Below are 17,868 nucleotides of genomic sequence, written 5' to 3' on the forward strand. Positions count from 1 at the left end.
ATGCAGTCGATGGAATTATATAACAGCGTGAATTTACAATGGAATATAAGTGTATCTATAATTATAGTAGTGTATAGCCTTTATTTTCCAAGTATTTGCATTGACCTGAATTCCTATACATGCACTTATCAGCTACTATAGTGGGTATGGTGTGTAAACAATCACTAGCCATTGTTATCGGTGGTATCCCTTCTGGTGAGAGAGGTATTTGCTTTTCACAACACCTGTTTACCAACTGCATGGTTCCACATTGTGCAATAAGTTGATTTAATGTGTGTAACTGCATGCAATCCATTGCAGCAGCTTTAGGTTAAGGTGCAATGCATGTAAATAAAGAAACTACATGTTTTTTTACCATGATTAAACGAGCTAGAGTCTAATTTTCCAACATATGGCTGCATGTACTCATAATTATAATTAGCTATTCATAATTATGAGCAGTATACCTGAGCTATATATAAAGGACAGTTTTGAGTATTCAGTATTTAAATTGCTCTGTCTGTTATTATTTTTTGTTGAGGTATAATTATACCCTACTGCCTTTCCTTTTATTATTTGTTTATATATGCATGCATGCATATCACATAATGCACTTATTGATTGTAATTTTATAGCTCATCATTGTAAAGTAAATTACCGTATGCCCGAGGCATGTATCGTATATTCAAATTAAAGCAACATTTTTTACACAAACATAATGATGATAAGTAAACGTCGCCATTATTTTGGAGATTCATGAAGTCTGGCTAGTTGCATCTAAATGGAGTGTTATAATTATTATGTACATATAGATTTACATGCATGCATTCAAATGGCTGTATGGCGGAGTACGTATATAATAAAATAATAATGACTACCGTATTACTAGAATATTTTGCGGGTGAAAAACCTTTGCGAATGAACCAAATCAGCAGAAATTTTGACCCTTTGCGATCTGCGTTCTGGCAAGGATCGTGTGTATTTACTAGCAATAATTTGCGATTTTATTGTTGCGAATCGATAACCCTCGCAAGTTTGATGCTCGCAAAACATTCTAGTAATACGGTATAGTCTACTATCCAGGGCTACTATACAAACGTGCCTCAGAACAGCAGTAAATAATACTTTAGTGTCAAGTTATGGAGGCGAAACAATTGTGTATGGCTGCATGCATGCATGCATGCAAAGTTTAATCAATTGTCATATACATAACGTGACAGAGAAAGAGTGTCATTAATAATTATGTTGATATTAATTTGATTTGATAGGTTTAAGAGTATTCATTAGCTCACATGCAGAAATGATGCAGATGCATGTGGGCTGCACAGCATGACAATGATCAAATGAGGTAACAGTATAAATTATACAGCCTCTTATATACATGAAGATTTTGAGAGCTCACTAGCTATACTGTACCAGTGTCTATGCACGCGTTGCAACTATTATAAGGAGCACTGTGAGTGAACTAGCTATATTATAGCTGAATCAACATGAAGATAAAATATGTATTGCAGATCTTCAATGCATGCATGCATGATTATACTGTAACGATTTGCTCTGCAGCTGAATGTGTAATGTATGTGTAATTGTATAGAGTATACTTCCATGCATGCATGTTGTCTTAGTTATAGTAGACTAGCAGCTATCATTATGCATTATATTTCTTTGTTTGTTGTGTTTCTCATTTGTGGCCCTGAAGATAATAATAATTATTATAAAAGTGACACTATTATATAGGTGGCGAAGTGTGTGTATAATTATAACTAAACAACAGTCCATGCACCGTGTCACGTGCATGTGTGAGGCGAGAATTGTTCGTCAATATTTTGTCCCCTGCAGATACAATTCTGTAAGAAGGGGGTGATGTCTAGGAAGATTACAGTCAATGATTTGAAGGTAGAAAAAGAAGTGACAGATGAGCAACTGCGACAGAAATGTGCTATTGAGCATCTGAAGGATATTGCACCAGATGTCGAAAGCTACAAAAAATTTGCCAAGCACTACGAGATTCCCAAAGGTGAGCTAGCTGATATCACTGATCCCTTGAAATCTGTTGTCGAGAAAACTGAGGCTGTGGTCCTGTGGTGGAGAGAATTCAACCCGGATCCTACATACTTGCAGTTTGTAAATGACTGTCTCAAGCTTAGGGAACCCAACCTAGCACGTAAAATGTGCAGCCTTTGCAAAAGTACGTTAGCTATATAATTATAGAGTGCATAATTATTGTGCTACTATGATATTATTGTTTCTTTGACACAGCAGGTGTTGAAGAAGATCCTGAGCCAAATTCAGGTAACTAACTCTACAGCAAGTATTGAATTCATGGTTACTGTTTTTTTGCATGTCTCTGCGCATTCAAGCAAGGTATATATATGGTAGTGTTGTGTGCATGTCGCCACTGTTGTAGTGCTACTTACAATGAAAGTGCATGCAGGTGTTAGCCAGTAAATTTGCAACACTCTTTTTGACCATTCACTACCAAAATATCTACCCCAAAATGTATTAAATACCTTTCATATGATAATATTTTAATTGTTATGTGAATTTAACTGTGACCAAAAAGCCACCTAGTTTCTATTGCACTGTATAGAGATTGGGTCATGTATGAACTATTTTACTGGTTAAAATAAATAGTCAGCTAGTTAACCTACACAACGTGATAGTAAACCATGGCAACAATGTTATCATCCTGGAATCGATACACAATGACAATGAATAGCCTTAACCAACCTAAATGCTAGTTGTTTGCCCGTTCGATAAAAGCGGCCAGGATCGAGGCTACATTCCTGCTAGCCACGTACCCAGGCTGATTTGTTAAGATAGAAAGAACAAATTCTGTCTGCATGGGATGAGGCTACATTAATCCTGGATGCAAAATAGCTATAATGCATGCAAAAAGTATAATAGTAGGTATTTTCGAGGCTTTCGAGGATTGACCCTCGAACCTAAAAAATTGAGTGCCTCAAAATAATATGAAGACCTTTCTACTGTAGTGGTGTGGTCATTTGAACCTATAATTATTAATGTGTAAACAAAGCTTCTTTCTCGAGTTATGGCTAGTTTGACTCACATTGAAGGCTGTTGCAGTCTCTTCAGAATCTTTCATAGCATCATCTGTCCGCACAAACTTTAATTATTCCTGTGGATGTAATGCGCATGCGCGCTCATTCCCCATGTGTGAGAAAATAATATCCAAGATCCAGATCCAGATCCTCCTGGCAGAATCATCTTTGTCTTGAGGGCCTGGTAAGCCACAAAGCACTACCATATAACAATATAGATAACAATATGCATGTACACAGGTCTTTTCTTCTTAGATACACTGAACTACAGATCCTGGAAGAATCAATTTTCTTCTTTCTTGAGGTCCTGGTAAGCCACATAGTACAATAAATAACAACAATAGATGCATGTAAATAAGTCTTTTCTTCTCAGTGACTTTATATAGATAAGCTAACTTTATATAAAATTCATTATAGAAACTAATATAACACTCTAATACTTTTGAGCGAAAGCAAAAACATGGCGAGAGGCATTAGCACAGCGCCAGCTTGAACACTAGTTATCATTTGCATTGTAAAATTGGCAAAAATGTTTCCAGTTCTGATCCTCTGCGGAGATAGTTTAAACATTAGCGAAAATACTTACATGCACGTGTAACAAATAAAAAGCTTCAAAACTGGTCTAAATGATGCTATAATTATATATCAATGATGCTAAAAATATAATGTTTAATCTTTTTCTTTAGAGATCCAAATCCACACATATTATGAAGATTATGAAGATTATGAGGTTTCACCTGGGCCCAGCTTCAACTGTCCATATTGTCAGAAATGCACGCTTGAAAAGTACTTGTCAGAAAATGGGTGTCCCGAGGCGACTGGCAAAACTCTCTATCCATATCTCAAAACACCAGCACTCTCTGGTGAAGACCGATCAATATTAGAGGCCACTCTCAGATCTGACACTCAGAAAATGATTGACCTTTTTGCTTTTACCGACGCTACTATTGCAGATAATCTTAAAAAGGATGTAAATGTGGTCAAAATCTTCGTTTTGAATTTGGTTCCATTAGAAAGTAACGTTGAAATAAAAGAAGCTGATACAATTCCAAAAATGTTTGTTGCCCTTACGCCATATAAATCTTTTCTAAACTACAAGATTGTCGATAAAATTGTATCGACCTTTGGCTCCAAAGAAAACAAGAAGATCATGAATGATTACGTAACTGCATTCAATGAATTTTGCAGAAGAAGTGCCTTCGAGATTCCCCGCAACGTCTTTCCCAGCTTATCTAAATCGAAGAACGATAAAATTTTGACAATGAAACTAACTTCAAGTGGATACATGAACTCTTCTCTTCGTGATGCTTTTTTGGCCAAAGAGACCGTTGCTTCTATCTTTGGCGTGAAGGAATGGGAACTTCATTTATCCAGTATCGAGGATGGGTGCATGTGTCTGAGGTTCCTTCTTTCTGCAAATGCTTTTGCTCAGTTATATCCACCCACAGTTTCACAACTAGCTTCTCTCTGTGAGGCAGGGATCAGTATTTATGAAGATGTAGCACCTACGACTGTTAAGAGGTACATAATAATAATTATTGTAGTCATGTGTTGGTTAATATTTTTGGCTAACATTAATTTTTTGTAACTTAATTTGTAACTTAGCAAGTGCTTCTAAAACAACATTGCCACGTCAAATAAATTCTTTTAACTTGCCGAGTGAGCGGAATTTTACAATTTTGTTATAATTAATTTTATAGGCCAATTCTAGCCTCTCATAAATTGGGAACTATACGTCAATGTAATGGGAACTCTTGTCCTCGTGTTCTTGTGACAAAGCTTGCTCACTGCGCTAGTCTCATTTTAACTGCTTATGATTACATGAGTACGGTAACATTAATTATTTTGTAGTGATCTATAGTTCAAAGTACACATAATTCAGAAAAGGCTGCAGTGAAATATATAGTCACATTTTATTTCTCGTTAAAATTATGTGCTTCTTGCATTTGTAGTGGGCTACCCCCACCTGATGCTGCTGCTGCTCCTCCAACGTTAACCACTGCCCAGTACACAAAGCCTGAAGGTGACCATAATTACACATTACACAAATTTGAATAATTATGTGACACAATGCTGTTTTTTAATAGAAGACCAGCCAACAAAACCCAAAGGTGAAGAGTACTATACACCCACTTTGTACACAAATTCTGCACAATCATAATTATATATATAGTCTGCATGAAAATTTGTTTGCTTATAAAAATTTACACAGCTAATTTTTTAAATCATTACAGTTCAGACTGAACCAACTCCAACTACAGCTCAGTTGAATCAACAGTGTTCTGATGACGCTCTTCTCCAGTTGTCTACCGAGATTGCTGACTATAACGGTTTCAAAGTCAGGCTGGGCCTCAGTGATGCTGAAATTAACGCTATTGATCAGTCACCGGTCACAATTAATGATATTCAAGGGAGATTTCGTACTGCTCTGAAGAAATGGAAGAGTAAAGGCAGTTTTAAATCGACAGCTACTTACAGTCGATTAGCGGAAATTGCTAGGAAGAAGGAGGACGGAGATGCATTTCAGAGTATTCTAAGTGCCTGTATTGAGCATGCAAGTAAGTTGTATTGTAAACTCAAACTATACTGTATACATTCTAGAGCTTCTAATGGAATGAAATGTTTTGCTATAGGCCCCTGAGAGTACGTATACTTGAGGTAACAAGACCTGCAGCGGACAGTTAATTTGAATGCTCTTCATATTTTTTCTAGTTACTTTAGCAAGATAATATATAGTTGTGTTGAAAGTTATAATTTCGTGTAGTCTAGTAATAATAGATACCATCTTAATTATAATAGCACTATTATACACTAATGCATTAATTAATGGACTAAGTGTGACAATTAGGCTTTGTGCTATTTAATTGTTTAGTGCATGCTCAGTTTATTGTGGCGAAATAATAATGTCTCTATTACGCATACAGATCCTATAGCCTCAAGTCATCGCAAAAGAGCTTTGGCATCAGATAAAGAAGTTGAAACTCCTTCAAAGCGTTGGAAAGAGGATATCGGTATGCTTTATTTTCATAATGAGTTTATAAATACATTGATTCAGTGAACGGCTTTGGCCACACACACTAAAAACCACTAAAAACCATGCACTTGTTTCTCAGGCACGTCTGCATGCTTACTAATTAAAAACAAACATGACTGTATTATTTTGGGGGTTTTATTATTTTGTGGGAATCTCTTATAAGACATGCTCATGTTCATTGATTGGAATGCACCACTCCTCCTCCTTAGCAGTACATGGTGCCCAACATGGTGCCCCAGTGGCTGCTACTGCAAGTTTTCTACAGGGTGATCAATCTGGTGCACAACCGGAAGGTGAGTAGCACCCATGCACACATTAATTAATGGACTAAGTGTGACAATTAGGCTTTGTGCTATTTAATTGTTTAGTGCATGCTCAGTTTATTGTGGCGAAATAATAATGTCTCTATTACGCATACAGATCCTATAGCCTCAAGTCATCGCAAAAGAGCTTTGGCATCAGATAAAGAAGTTGAAACTCCTTCAAAGCGTTGGAAAGAGGATATCGGTATGCTTTATTTTCATAATGAGTTTATAAATACATTGATTCAGTGAACGGCTTTGGCCACACACACTAAAAACCACTAAAAACCATGCACTTGTTTCTCAGGCACGTCTGCATGCTTACTAATTAAAAAAACGAGCTTTGGCATCAGATAAAGAAGTTGAAACTCCTTCAAAGCGTTGGAAAGAGGATATCGGTATGCTTTATTTTCATAATGAGTTTATAAATACATTGATTCAGTGAACGGCTTTGGCCACACACACTAAAAACCACTAAAACCATGCACTTGTTTCTCAGGCACATCTGCATGCTTACTAATTAAAAAAAACGAGCTTTGGTATCAGATAAAGAAGTTGAAACTCCTTCAAAGCGTTGGAAAGAGGATATCGGTATGCTTTATTTTCATAATGAGTTTATAAATACATTGATTCAGTGAACGGCTTTGGCCACACACACTAAAAACCACTAAAAACCATGCACTTGTTTCTCAGGCACGCCTGCATGCTTACTAATTAAAAAAAACGACGTATAATTGACCTTTGACATTTTTTATGCGATGATGCGAGTTTTTTTTATATAATTATGCTGATGCCTTGTCAAAAATGTGCATTCCCGCATCCGATTTTAAGGAAAAGGCCTGAAAAACAAGTGATTTAGCGTGGGAAACAACTGTTAATTGTATACAGACACAAAGACGTATGAGTCCCAACTTTTATATACATTTTACATAACAACACAACATAACTCATTAGAGAAGGTATTATGGACAAATTGCAGCTTATTGATAGCCTAGAAATATGGGGGGGCTCCAGCCCCTAGAGCCCCCCCCCTTCCTACGCCACTGTATAATTATTATAAGTGCAGATGATTGACTGGCTATATAAGTACATCTTACAATGCTTATGTTTACACAATAGCATTGTTATCAGAGGAGCATCCTAACAAAAGACCGTCCTCCGATCCCATTGTACTTACTGGAAAGGATGTTCAAACAATTTGTGTGACGTTGGTGAAAGCACGCAATAATTGGTTCAATTTGGGATTGGCTCTTGGAATGGACTATGACCAGTTGGAATCTATCCAAGATCAATTCCGTGACAATAGTGGTCGCCTAACAAAGATGATAGCCAAGCGTCTTTCAGTCACTGATCCAAAAAATCCAATGACATGGCCTTACATCTGTGAATGCCTAAGGAATCTTACAGTAATGCGTTATGATGTAGCAGAAGCAATTGAAAGAGAAAAGGGACTATAAATATAGCTATATAAATTATGGTAGAAATGAGCTAGATCTAATTATGAATAGTTGTTTAATAGTTATTTTATAATAGCCATTAACACAATACTGCATGCATGCTTGCACAGTCTTGTTTCTATATTATTTTGTTGACATACCAGATACCGTATATATAGCGGGTATATTTTCAAGAGTATAAATGTTCGTGGTCTTTGCAGATTAAGTATGTACCGCAGACATTTATAACCGCGAATTTAATATTGCATGCATGCATGCTGCTGCTACTCCACGAAACTTAAATCCGCGAAAACCTTTCTAAAGGCATTTCTGCGAAAATTTACACCCTTGAAATATCGTGGCCAGAATATAGTTTATATAATTATAGTTCGTATGCGCATATGCAACGTGCATTACGTTGTATCATGCATGGCCTATAGCCTTCTCCATAGGCCTCAAGGAAAGAAGGAGCTAGTGCCTCCTCTACCACTAAGGGGTACGTCGGCACATGTAACTTAGTATGCTGGTTTGAAATTGTGGACCGTATATCTATAGAACACTATAATTATAGAAACCACATGTACTACAAAAAGCAATGGATAGATTTGTAGCGGTAAGACTAGGTGATGACCAATCGTCCTCTAGCAAAGCTACATGTAGCAAAAGACCGTGTCTTATAGATAATGTTGGGTCTATACTCTCTCTCTCTCTCTCTCCCTCTCCTATATTCCCCTTTCTTTTGGGTAGGAAACTTCCCCCCCCCCCACTAGATGAAACCCTGCCTGTGCGAGGGGTTGTCCAGCAGGCCCAGATATATGTCTTCAGGGAAGGCCGTTCTCTTGTGCGATCCTCGATATCTGAATATATCAATCGGTATATATAGGCCTGTGCCGAATTTTCAAATTTGTTTACCTATTATTCTTTTCACTTCATCAGCCTATTATTCGTATTATTTCAATAATTATTATGATACATAATTTATACTGCATACACACAGCAGCGAAATAAGGTGCTTATAATTATTATAATTATAGCACCATTTCAGCAACGAACGACGAACAATGTGTGAAACTAGTTGGGCGTGGTCCGACCTTCCGTTAGGGTGGGAGGTTGGGTTGCAAGCTTATCCGGATTTGTTCTGCCACTATAGTGGCACCGTATCAGATTGCAGCATTTTTCATGCGGTTGGTTACACTTTCTTGGTTACACTTTCGTTTGCATCTAGTTGCAAAACCCGCATGCAGTATCCTTACTATGCTGTGGTTTAGCCACGTCACGAAGTCAGTTAGCACCTATGCACTTGTCGTTGAGTATAAAAACAGTGTTACATATAATTAGTGTGAAACCACATAATTAGATTGCCAAATCTATTTTTGGGGCTGTGCTTATGTGCTTAATTTCACAGCTTACTACAAACACTTATCACCACTTAGAGCACCACTATAATTATATATTTGTGGCGCAGTCAACACAAATATAAATTGGCCAGACCCTATCAATTAATCTACTTGACAGTTACAATGCAGCAGAACAAATCCAAGAAGCTTGCAATCTGACCTACTATCCTAACGGACGTTCGGGCCACCCCCAACTAGTGTGAAACCGCATAATTAGATTTGCCAAATCTATTCTAGCTAAGCAGGTGCGGGCTGGGGCTGTGCGATTTCACAGCTTACTGACAAACACTTATCAGCCACTTAGAGCTCCACTAACATATTTGTTGCGCGGTAAACACAAATCTGTATGGTGATACCCTTTTCTTGAATTGTGTCTGCATGGCTTTCGCGAAACTAGATTAAACTATAGCATGAGATCATAACTTAGAACTACAGTGGAACCTCGATCCGTAAAACTTGGCCATTATAGGCCACTATTAATGAAAGCCATGCTTCCGGTCACCTCCCTAACGGCTTCTCTAGCTCAAAAAGGCTGTATGGACGAGCTACAGCCAAGTTTTCATGATTGTGCCAAATAATGCTGCTACGCAATGGTCAATGGTTGAAGTTTCCTGTATTCAAATTGTTAGAAGATATTTGCCAATCCACTTTTTTCTCTTCCTCTAATCTTTGGTACGGTGGTTCACCACAGTAATACTGTGCTCCAAGGTTTTGCAGCTAAGATTTCTATAATACAAACAGCTTTCTTCAGGTAAACAGCTCTAGCTATACCTTTCAATGTCATCTTAGATCTACACGTGTTATAACTTGCTTGCACTCCAATTTTAATAGAGTATAGATTCCAGTAATTTCCAATGACTTTCTACTCACTATCCTATAATAACTGATGACAAATAGCATAATTATGGGCAGTTGACTAGCGCAAAGACCAAGTGGTACAATATTGCATTTGCTTTGGGGTTTTTTGACACTTCGAATGGAATTAAAATAAATATCGTGTAAAAACTGGCAAAGCTAGCACTCGATCTCCAGGAAATGCTTCAAAATTGGTTAATATAGAGAAGCAGACCAACCTGGGAGAAGGTGTGTGCTTTTTTACGCTCTCTAACTGTTGGAATGAGTGTGCTGGCAACAATTAATTACACAATGTCATAAATAAATACAGGGTGTGCTATTAATTACCACTCACTAGACTTTGCATATACCTGATCGTAATTATGATTCAATGACTGCAGGTGGCTCAGAGTGAACCTAAACTTGTTACCAGAACTGAAGAGACAACACAATCTGGTCGAAAAGGTGGAAGAGACCCACCTGCTAGCAGCCCAAAGAGAACAAAAGCAGGAAAGATCGAAGGTGAGCAAGTTCTCATGAAGATTGGCCGCGAGCTTGGAGACCAGTGGATGGATGTTGGTGTGGCATTAGGAATGAAATTCATGGACCTTAAAAACACAATTGAAAATAACCCCAAAATAAAGCACCACCTCAAACCGATGGAGATGTTGCAGAAGTGGCAAAGTAAAGCTGGTGACTCTTTCACGTATGCAACACTGGCGTCAGCACTGGAAGGAGTTGGCCTCAATACTTGTGCACAAACACACTGTTATGAACAATGATAGATCTATAGGTTGACAACCACTTTATTTTTAACAACGTATATACGTTACGGTAATAATTATTTTACACTATTTCTTCATGGTCCATTTCCAGCTAGTAATGATGCCAGCTGAGAGCATTTGCAAAACTTTTTAAAGTCCGTATAAATAGTCCCTAAAATAATTATCTCTAAGTGGAGCGAGGTTATTGGATTATGGGGGAATCTTGGGTGTTAGCATCGTTGTCTTTGGTCACTCTTTCTAGAATGTCTCTGTACAGGCAGCTGCTTCCCTGGTAGCACAAAATCCTTCTTGCCTCAGGGTTACTTACTAGTTTTTTTCCATAGTACAGTTTCTGTATGAGCAAAAGGTAGACTTAAGTGTAAACATGTTAATAGAGTTTTGGTGAGAATGAGCATGCATGATGCAGGTTTAATTCTTGGGCTAGTATAGGTCCATTGGCAGCACGTCCAATTTAGCCTTGAAATCGACGAGCTTGCACCCCTAATGAAATAATTGAGGAACGTAGTAGGGATAAAGAGAGCCTGCATTGTAACCAACTCATGGTTATGTTGGACGTGTTTTACAGAGAGTAGTGATGCCATACTTTTTTTGCATGTAGTGGCAGCATTACCGAGGCCTCCAGTGCATGAGTGACAGGGTAAAGGAGCTGTGTTTCACTTCTCTTATGCTTATTTCTTGATATTTTCGTGCTTTCTATAGGTGGCAGATAGCTATATATATATATATATATATATATATAATTATAGTGATGACATTCGACTTAAAGGGGCATGTGGATTAAACATCTAACGTCAAAACGGCTTCCCGAAAAGCTTTTCGCAGCAATGTCTAGACGAGCGCCACCTATTATTATGGCAGAGGCACCAAAGGAAGGTTCACCAGTAATGGATTGTATAAGACTAAGTCTTGATTGCTATATGCTGTACGTACTGATCCAGTCATGTCATACATAACCTTTGATGTTCTGTTTGTGTTCGTACTTATCGGATTGTTGATTGCTATAATTATTATGCTCGTCTACATTGTAGATCTACAATAACATGCAGTACTGTTGCTTTTTCAACCCATCTTCTGTTTCCATTTTTAAGCTCCTCTATACTCTATACTATAATTATAATGACTGGGTGGAATTCATTGTCAAATTCCGGTATCAAAAAAAAACAATAATAACGTGCTTTCGCTTAGTGTTATAGAAGAGGTAATTATAGTTTGCGTTATTATGTGTCCTGTCCGGAAATTGCTATTTACCTGAAATGTCCCAAATTTTCAAGGTTGCTACTCCTAAACTGGCAGTCCAAAGAAGCTCAAAAATTCTGAAGCTACTATATATGCGGATAATTTTTGTTGGTGCAAATTTCCGCACGCATTTAAATATTATGCCTGAGCATTACGAGTCCTAGTTCCTTAGTATGGTGGACTGAAATGTTGAAAGTAAGTCACTAGTGTACTTTGTCAAAATATTCTTTTTCAAATATTCGTATAATTATACATGCAGCTCAGGATAGTGACCAGAATAATTTCATGCTCTTCAATGCAATACGAAATATGAAAATTTCTACCGTGCCGATTGTTTAGACCACTCCCCCTTTTAACATGCCACGTCTGTTAACTAACCACGTTCTCCTTTAACAAACACAGGATCTAAAGCCTCGTTTACACCACACCTAATCCGGGTCGAATCCGGGTCAGATTTTTCTGAGTAGTGGGCGTAGTAAAATGACCACTAATTGCATTTTGCAAACATTGGCTGATGGAAGCTACAGGCCTAGAAACACCCACGAACATGTACACAACACCTCAATTAGCTTCTGACACAATCTGCACCACCTCCAGAGGTGGGTTGACTAATCCGGACTAGAACGCGGATAAGGGCCGTTTACACAAACGCGGTTAGGTTTAATCAGGATTCCAACCCGGATTAAAGGCCTGGTGTAAACGGGGCTTAGAAGAGAGAGAGCTAGTCATACTTATAGTAAACCCAGGAGTGCATGAATACGGTACCGTATAGCGGGTTATTATGCCTCGGTGTGCATGCGCAAGCGAGGTAGACTACTACGGTAGTGTGTTTGTGATCAATTAAGTGCAAGTATAAGAGTTCTATAGGCTTCTAGTCATATTTATTTAGATACAACTCTACCTTTTCTTATAGTGAGATCTTAGCTATCGTATGGATCTCAACTCGATCTGGTGACCAATGCTGCTCAAAGACAAGAAAAAATACAAAGGTCCAGAGCCACAAAGTGTATCCTTCCCCAAACCATCTCCTATATGACCTATAAGGAACGACTCATCTACCTAAAGTTTAAAATAAAAATACGCATGCACATGGGCAGTAATTGGTCCTCATCTAGAAGTGAATGGTACCAGTTAACAGCATGGAGCAGGCGAAAGGATTGCTCCCTACATGCATGGTGGGGGCACTGCACACAGCTAGTTCTGCTTGGCCTGACGCCCACGTTTTGCCCCCTACATTAGATATACATATCTACAATAATTACGGTGTCCTACACACCCCATGCATGCATGCATTCAGCAGCAAGAATGACGAGGGTGGATATGCCATGCAATGCAAAAGTGTTAGGGCAGGGTTTCAGAACCTGCTTGCTCCTAATATAAACCCCAAGAGGAACATAATTATTATTTCATGCAGTCACCAATGTCTCTCTGTCTATGCAAATGTACTCTGATTAAAGGCTGTGGGATGTAACCTTTGAACCCTATAAACTCTAAACTCGTATTCATTGCTTGATGTATAGAGTTGCACCCCTAGATAAATAATTAGATCTATGTACACCGCTGGCCCGATAATATAGAGTTCTATCGCTCGATCACATCGCTCAATGATTGTAAAACATCGCTTGATAAAATACCGCTTAGAAATGATCAACAATTTTAAAATAAATGGCTAATTACTATAGCCTTCAGCATTACTAGCTACATACATGTATTTTGTCCTTAATGTTTTTCAAAACAATAATGGCAGATCATTACCCACTCTATAGAGTTCCCTGTTCACAGGCTGTGATAGGTAAAGACATCACAGCTAAAAATACTAATGTCCCTGTGCCAGATGAATATCAAGCACAGCAGAGCTAGCTAGCTAGCTAGCTAGTGAATATTGTACTTTCTGGATAACCTCCAGCATGTATAAATAGTAGTTTGAAATCACATGCAGAGATCATCCCACGTACCTCCTCGTCCAGCACACGTACACGTATGTGTGCACTCACGGCTGTCAGAGCCGGAGTTACACATAACCACTAGTACTTGACTCCACAACACACCACAACCTTGCAAGGTACCATACAAATTGATGTTATCACCTTCGCCCCCACAACTCTGAGCCAATATAATTACTCCCATCCTTGACAGGAATAACCTCGCCCTCTACCTGGGGACCTCAGACTAAAGACTTTGCGACAGGTATATTTAGGACTGTAAATTGATATACAAGGCCATGTTCTGTCATTAATTAGATGCACACCTTTCTTGGGGAGCATTATGCTAAATAATTCCGCGATTGTGATCGGTTCGTTGTGTGTCATAAGTATAGGATATAGTCTACCACACCTAAGAGGAGGATGTGACCGCAGCACTAAAAGGACCCCCCCTAGCAACAATTCAATCCACGATACAGACTGCAAGACTATGCCGGATTTTGCAACCGTCAAAGAGCTAGTTGAGCAACACGTCGACTCCTACTGATGCTCAAGAGCTTCCTTGGCCCAAGCGTTGACCATTCGACGCCCTATACTGGAGTTGCAAGCTCTTCTTAGATAAAATAATTATATGTAAATCGCGCCCATGGACCTTATAGCCATCTTCTTGTTGGAGAGCACCTTCCGTGTTTTTGCCGTCGCTTTGAGTCTTAGTACCGTCAAGCATGGCTCTTTTCTCTTTACTTACTTTCTTGAACAAATGAAAAAACTAAAAAATAACTTGAAAAACTGTACATACCGGGGCTGTTGCCTGTATGCTATATATCCTACAGCTGTTGACCAATTAATGAGATCAATTAGTGGTGCCGTAAGTGTGGTATAATTGTGTGGTTATATATACCTAGAATATTTACACCCCATGCTATTGTAGTTACACCCCTAGCCTCCTTCACAAGGCCTAAACAATTAGGCCTGCTACTGACTGCTTGCGCATGCGCAAAATTATTGGATAATATTCCCGTAATGTTTCCCATTAAACTGAATTTTTACCCGAATTATATCCTGAATAACATATACAGACAAAGAATACTCTTCATAAAGTCAGACACAGAGCTATATAGCTAGCTAGCTAGAGACAGAGCTGTATTGGTTACAGCAGCAATTTCTTTCTGATAGAGTCGACTTTCACCAAGGTTAGTGTCAGATGGGCGTGGCCTATCCATATAGGCTATTGTCAGCCTTCCCCTCCGTTCAGAGGATTGTTATCCACACTGTTGCAGGCTGTGAGTCCTTTGTTAACATAGTAGGCTAAGGGTAGCTATTAGAATGCTATCACACGGGCTACAATCACACTTCTATCCACTTTCTTCAATCCACTTCCATTCGTTGTGACGTCATTGTTTTACTGAGCAAAATACTGGCAATATACAATGGTATCCGAATTACCCACTTTCTGGGTAATAGGTGGCGCATGCGCAAACAGTCGATACCAGGCCCTCTCTTAGCGGCCTGGAATCGAGGCTATTACACCCCATGCTATTGTAGTTTACACCCTTATGCTATGATATTTACACTCCCTTTTGTTTACTCCCCAAACCAGGTCATGATTACACCCTAGTACATGGTGTATACACCCCTATTTTAACAGTGTAAGTGTGGTATAATTATGTATACCGTATTACTAGAATATTTTGCAGGTGAAAAACCTTTGCGAATGAGCCAAATCAGCAGAAAATTTGACCCTTTGCGATCTAACTATATATTGCGTACTGGCAAGGATCGTGTGTATTTACTAGTAATAATGCGGATTTTATTGGATCAACCCTCGCAAAATTCGCAAATGTTTGATGCTCGCAAAGCATTCTAGTAATACGGTATAGGCTAGGGCTTCAAGGAAAGAAGCTTAAGGTCATCTCGTGCAGCCGTTCACTACTGTATACTGCCATGCTAAAGCTTTGCACACGAAATTCATTATAGTTATAATTGTTGTCTGGCATAACAACTATCATTATGCTGTTATTATTTTGTGCATGCATTTCCATTAAAGTGGCATTTCAATTATTAAAAGGGGCAAAGGGACATGCCATTTCTTGGTTATCAGTTGAACTTTGAGCCTATAATTATTGTAGAGAAATTTGTGTAGCCGGATAATCAAGGTTATCGAGGTACTGGTACTGATAAATTAAACCTTGATTTATCAGTGAGGTCACCAGTACCTAACTACACTGACTTCATGCAAATACATTAATTTTGGGACTGGTAAAGGAGGATCTTTAAAGGTAGAAAGCACTGAGGCCATATAAAACATCTAACTGAAATGCCTGACCTTTCATCGATAATTGCGTTTATAATCAGTACACATAATCTACCCCATCCCATCTGCTGTAAATAGGAGAGCCATGATTTACTTTATTATTTTTTTATAGTAAGGCCATTTCACATAAAACAATGGAATGTTAGCTTACCGTTAATTAGTGTGACGTCATCACGGCTAGGGTACATTTCTGCGCCATTTTTTAACCACTAACAATGAAGTGAATGTAAAAGTAAAAGTACATCAACTTCTGCGCAAAAACCCAGTAAAAAGACATTCCAGTAAAGTTATAAGTTCTCAAGGCTGTATTAGAGTTAATATAGAACGTGTAACGTGTAAGCCTGGTTATAACTACATGCAGTACTACAATAGGACTATACCTTGATATGTAAGTGAGTTGCACTGGACTGAGTACAATTACTTGTAGTTTATTATGCACTGGTGTGTATGAATATTGAGATATTGTTGTAATGGCCTCAACTAAACTGCAGCGTAGTGTGGATGTTACTGGAGGGTAACTTCCTTTCCAATCCCTCTAACTCTTCAATCAATATGCTGTAAAAAAAATCCATGTACATGGTGTGTGAGATATACTATGCTTATCAGCCACCAATGGCTAGCCACTGTTATCAGTTGTATTTCCTCGCTTTACCAGAAGCCCAATAACTAGGGAGTCCCACATTGTGTGCAGCAATTTTAGCAGCAGCTGATTATGTGTAATCAAGAGTTCACCAGGAACTCTTGATGTAATCCATGTAGCAAGTATAGGCAGCAATACCTACCTGGGAAAAATGAGTGCCATTTTTGATAATGCTAGCTTAATCAAAGGTTAGGACAATTGACCCTTTAAGGAGTCCCCACCCCCTTTAAATTACATGTCACCTGAATCCACATGTCAAAAGGTGTACCGTATAGCGGGTAATGTTCGTTGGTGCAAATTTGTGTATGAACTACCCATTTAAATTTTGTATTTTAAATATTCACAGCTCAGGATAGTGACGTATAGTAGCTCATCTGTTTCTGAGATAAATATATAACGAACTGTAGATTGATTCATAAATGCAGTATTTCATGATTCCCTTTCAATACCCCGTGCAGTCCACTATACTCACGCTATCACTGACCTACATGCAGTCGATAATTATATGATGGATAACAGCGTGAATTTGACGGAGTGCACAATGTCATATAACATCCTCCACGATGGTATATTCCTCCTAAAGTACTATACATCACAACATAGTAAAATGATGATCAATACATGTATGTACAAAGAATGATGTGGTGTGTATATAGGATGTAGTGTAGCCTTGATTTTCCAAGTACAGCAGTTTTAAGCACCTTTGCAACACATGAACACAAGCATAAAACCACAATGTACTATTGTAGTAAATTGTGGTTACTCAAATGGGAGACCATCTGCAGTACTGTCCAGTCCAGTGGTGTACTAAAAGTAGGAACCAGGCCCCTAACACTGCATGCTTGCTTTTTACCCAAGCTCAATTGAATCAAAGATCAAGCTTTTAATTGTACCAAATACACCAATCAATACCAGAGCATGCAATTT

General features: G+C 38.4%; 1 protein-coding gene and 1 long non-coding RNA gene across 3 annotated transcripts in view; both read left to right on the top strand.

Annotated features, from left to right (window-relative positions):
• Nucleotides 1-17,868, top strand: part of LOC135334204 (uncharacterized) — a gene marked incomplete in the record, with an annotated part of 688,739 nt that overhangs the window by 646,522 nt on the left and 24,349 nt on the right. Inside the window, 3 exon segments of the mRNA XM_064529306.1 lie at nucleotides 3,731-4,562; nucleotides 4,994-5,064; nucleotides 5,129-5,152. Of these exon segments, the coding sequence (XP_064385376.1) occupies nucleotides 3,731-4,562; nucleotides 4,994-5,064; nucleotides 5,129-5,152 (927 nt within the window).
• LOC135337534 (uncharacterized) lies at nucleotides 13,805-17,393 on the top strand. Of its 2 annotated transcripts, none has more exons than XR_010395165.1 (3): nucleotides 13,805-14,127; nucleotides 14,202-14,252; nucleotides 16,793-17,393. It is a non-coding gene; the product is annotated as an uncharacterized LOC135337534 (long non-coding RNA). The 2 variants fall into 2 exon arrangements; XR_010395166.1 differs by lacking the exon at nucleotides 16,793-17,393 and adding an exon at nucleotides 14,306-16,786.

The sequence above is a fragment of the Halichondria panicea genome, chromosome 1 (genome assembly GCF_963675165.1).
Source record: "Halichondria panicea chromosome 1, odHalPani1.1, whole genome shotgun sequence".
Lineage (NCBI taxonomy): Eukaryota > Metazoa > Porifera > Demospongiae > Suberitida > Halichondriidae > Halichondria > Halichondria panicea.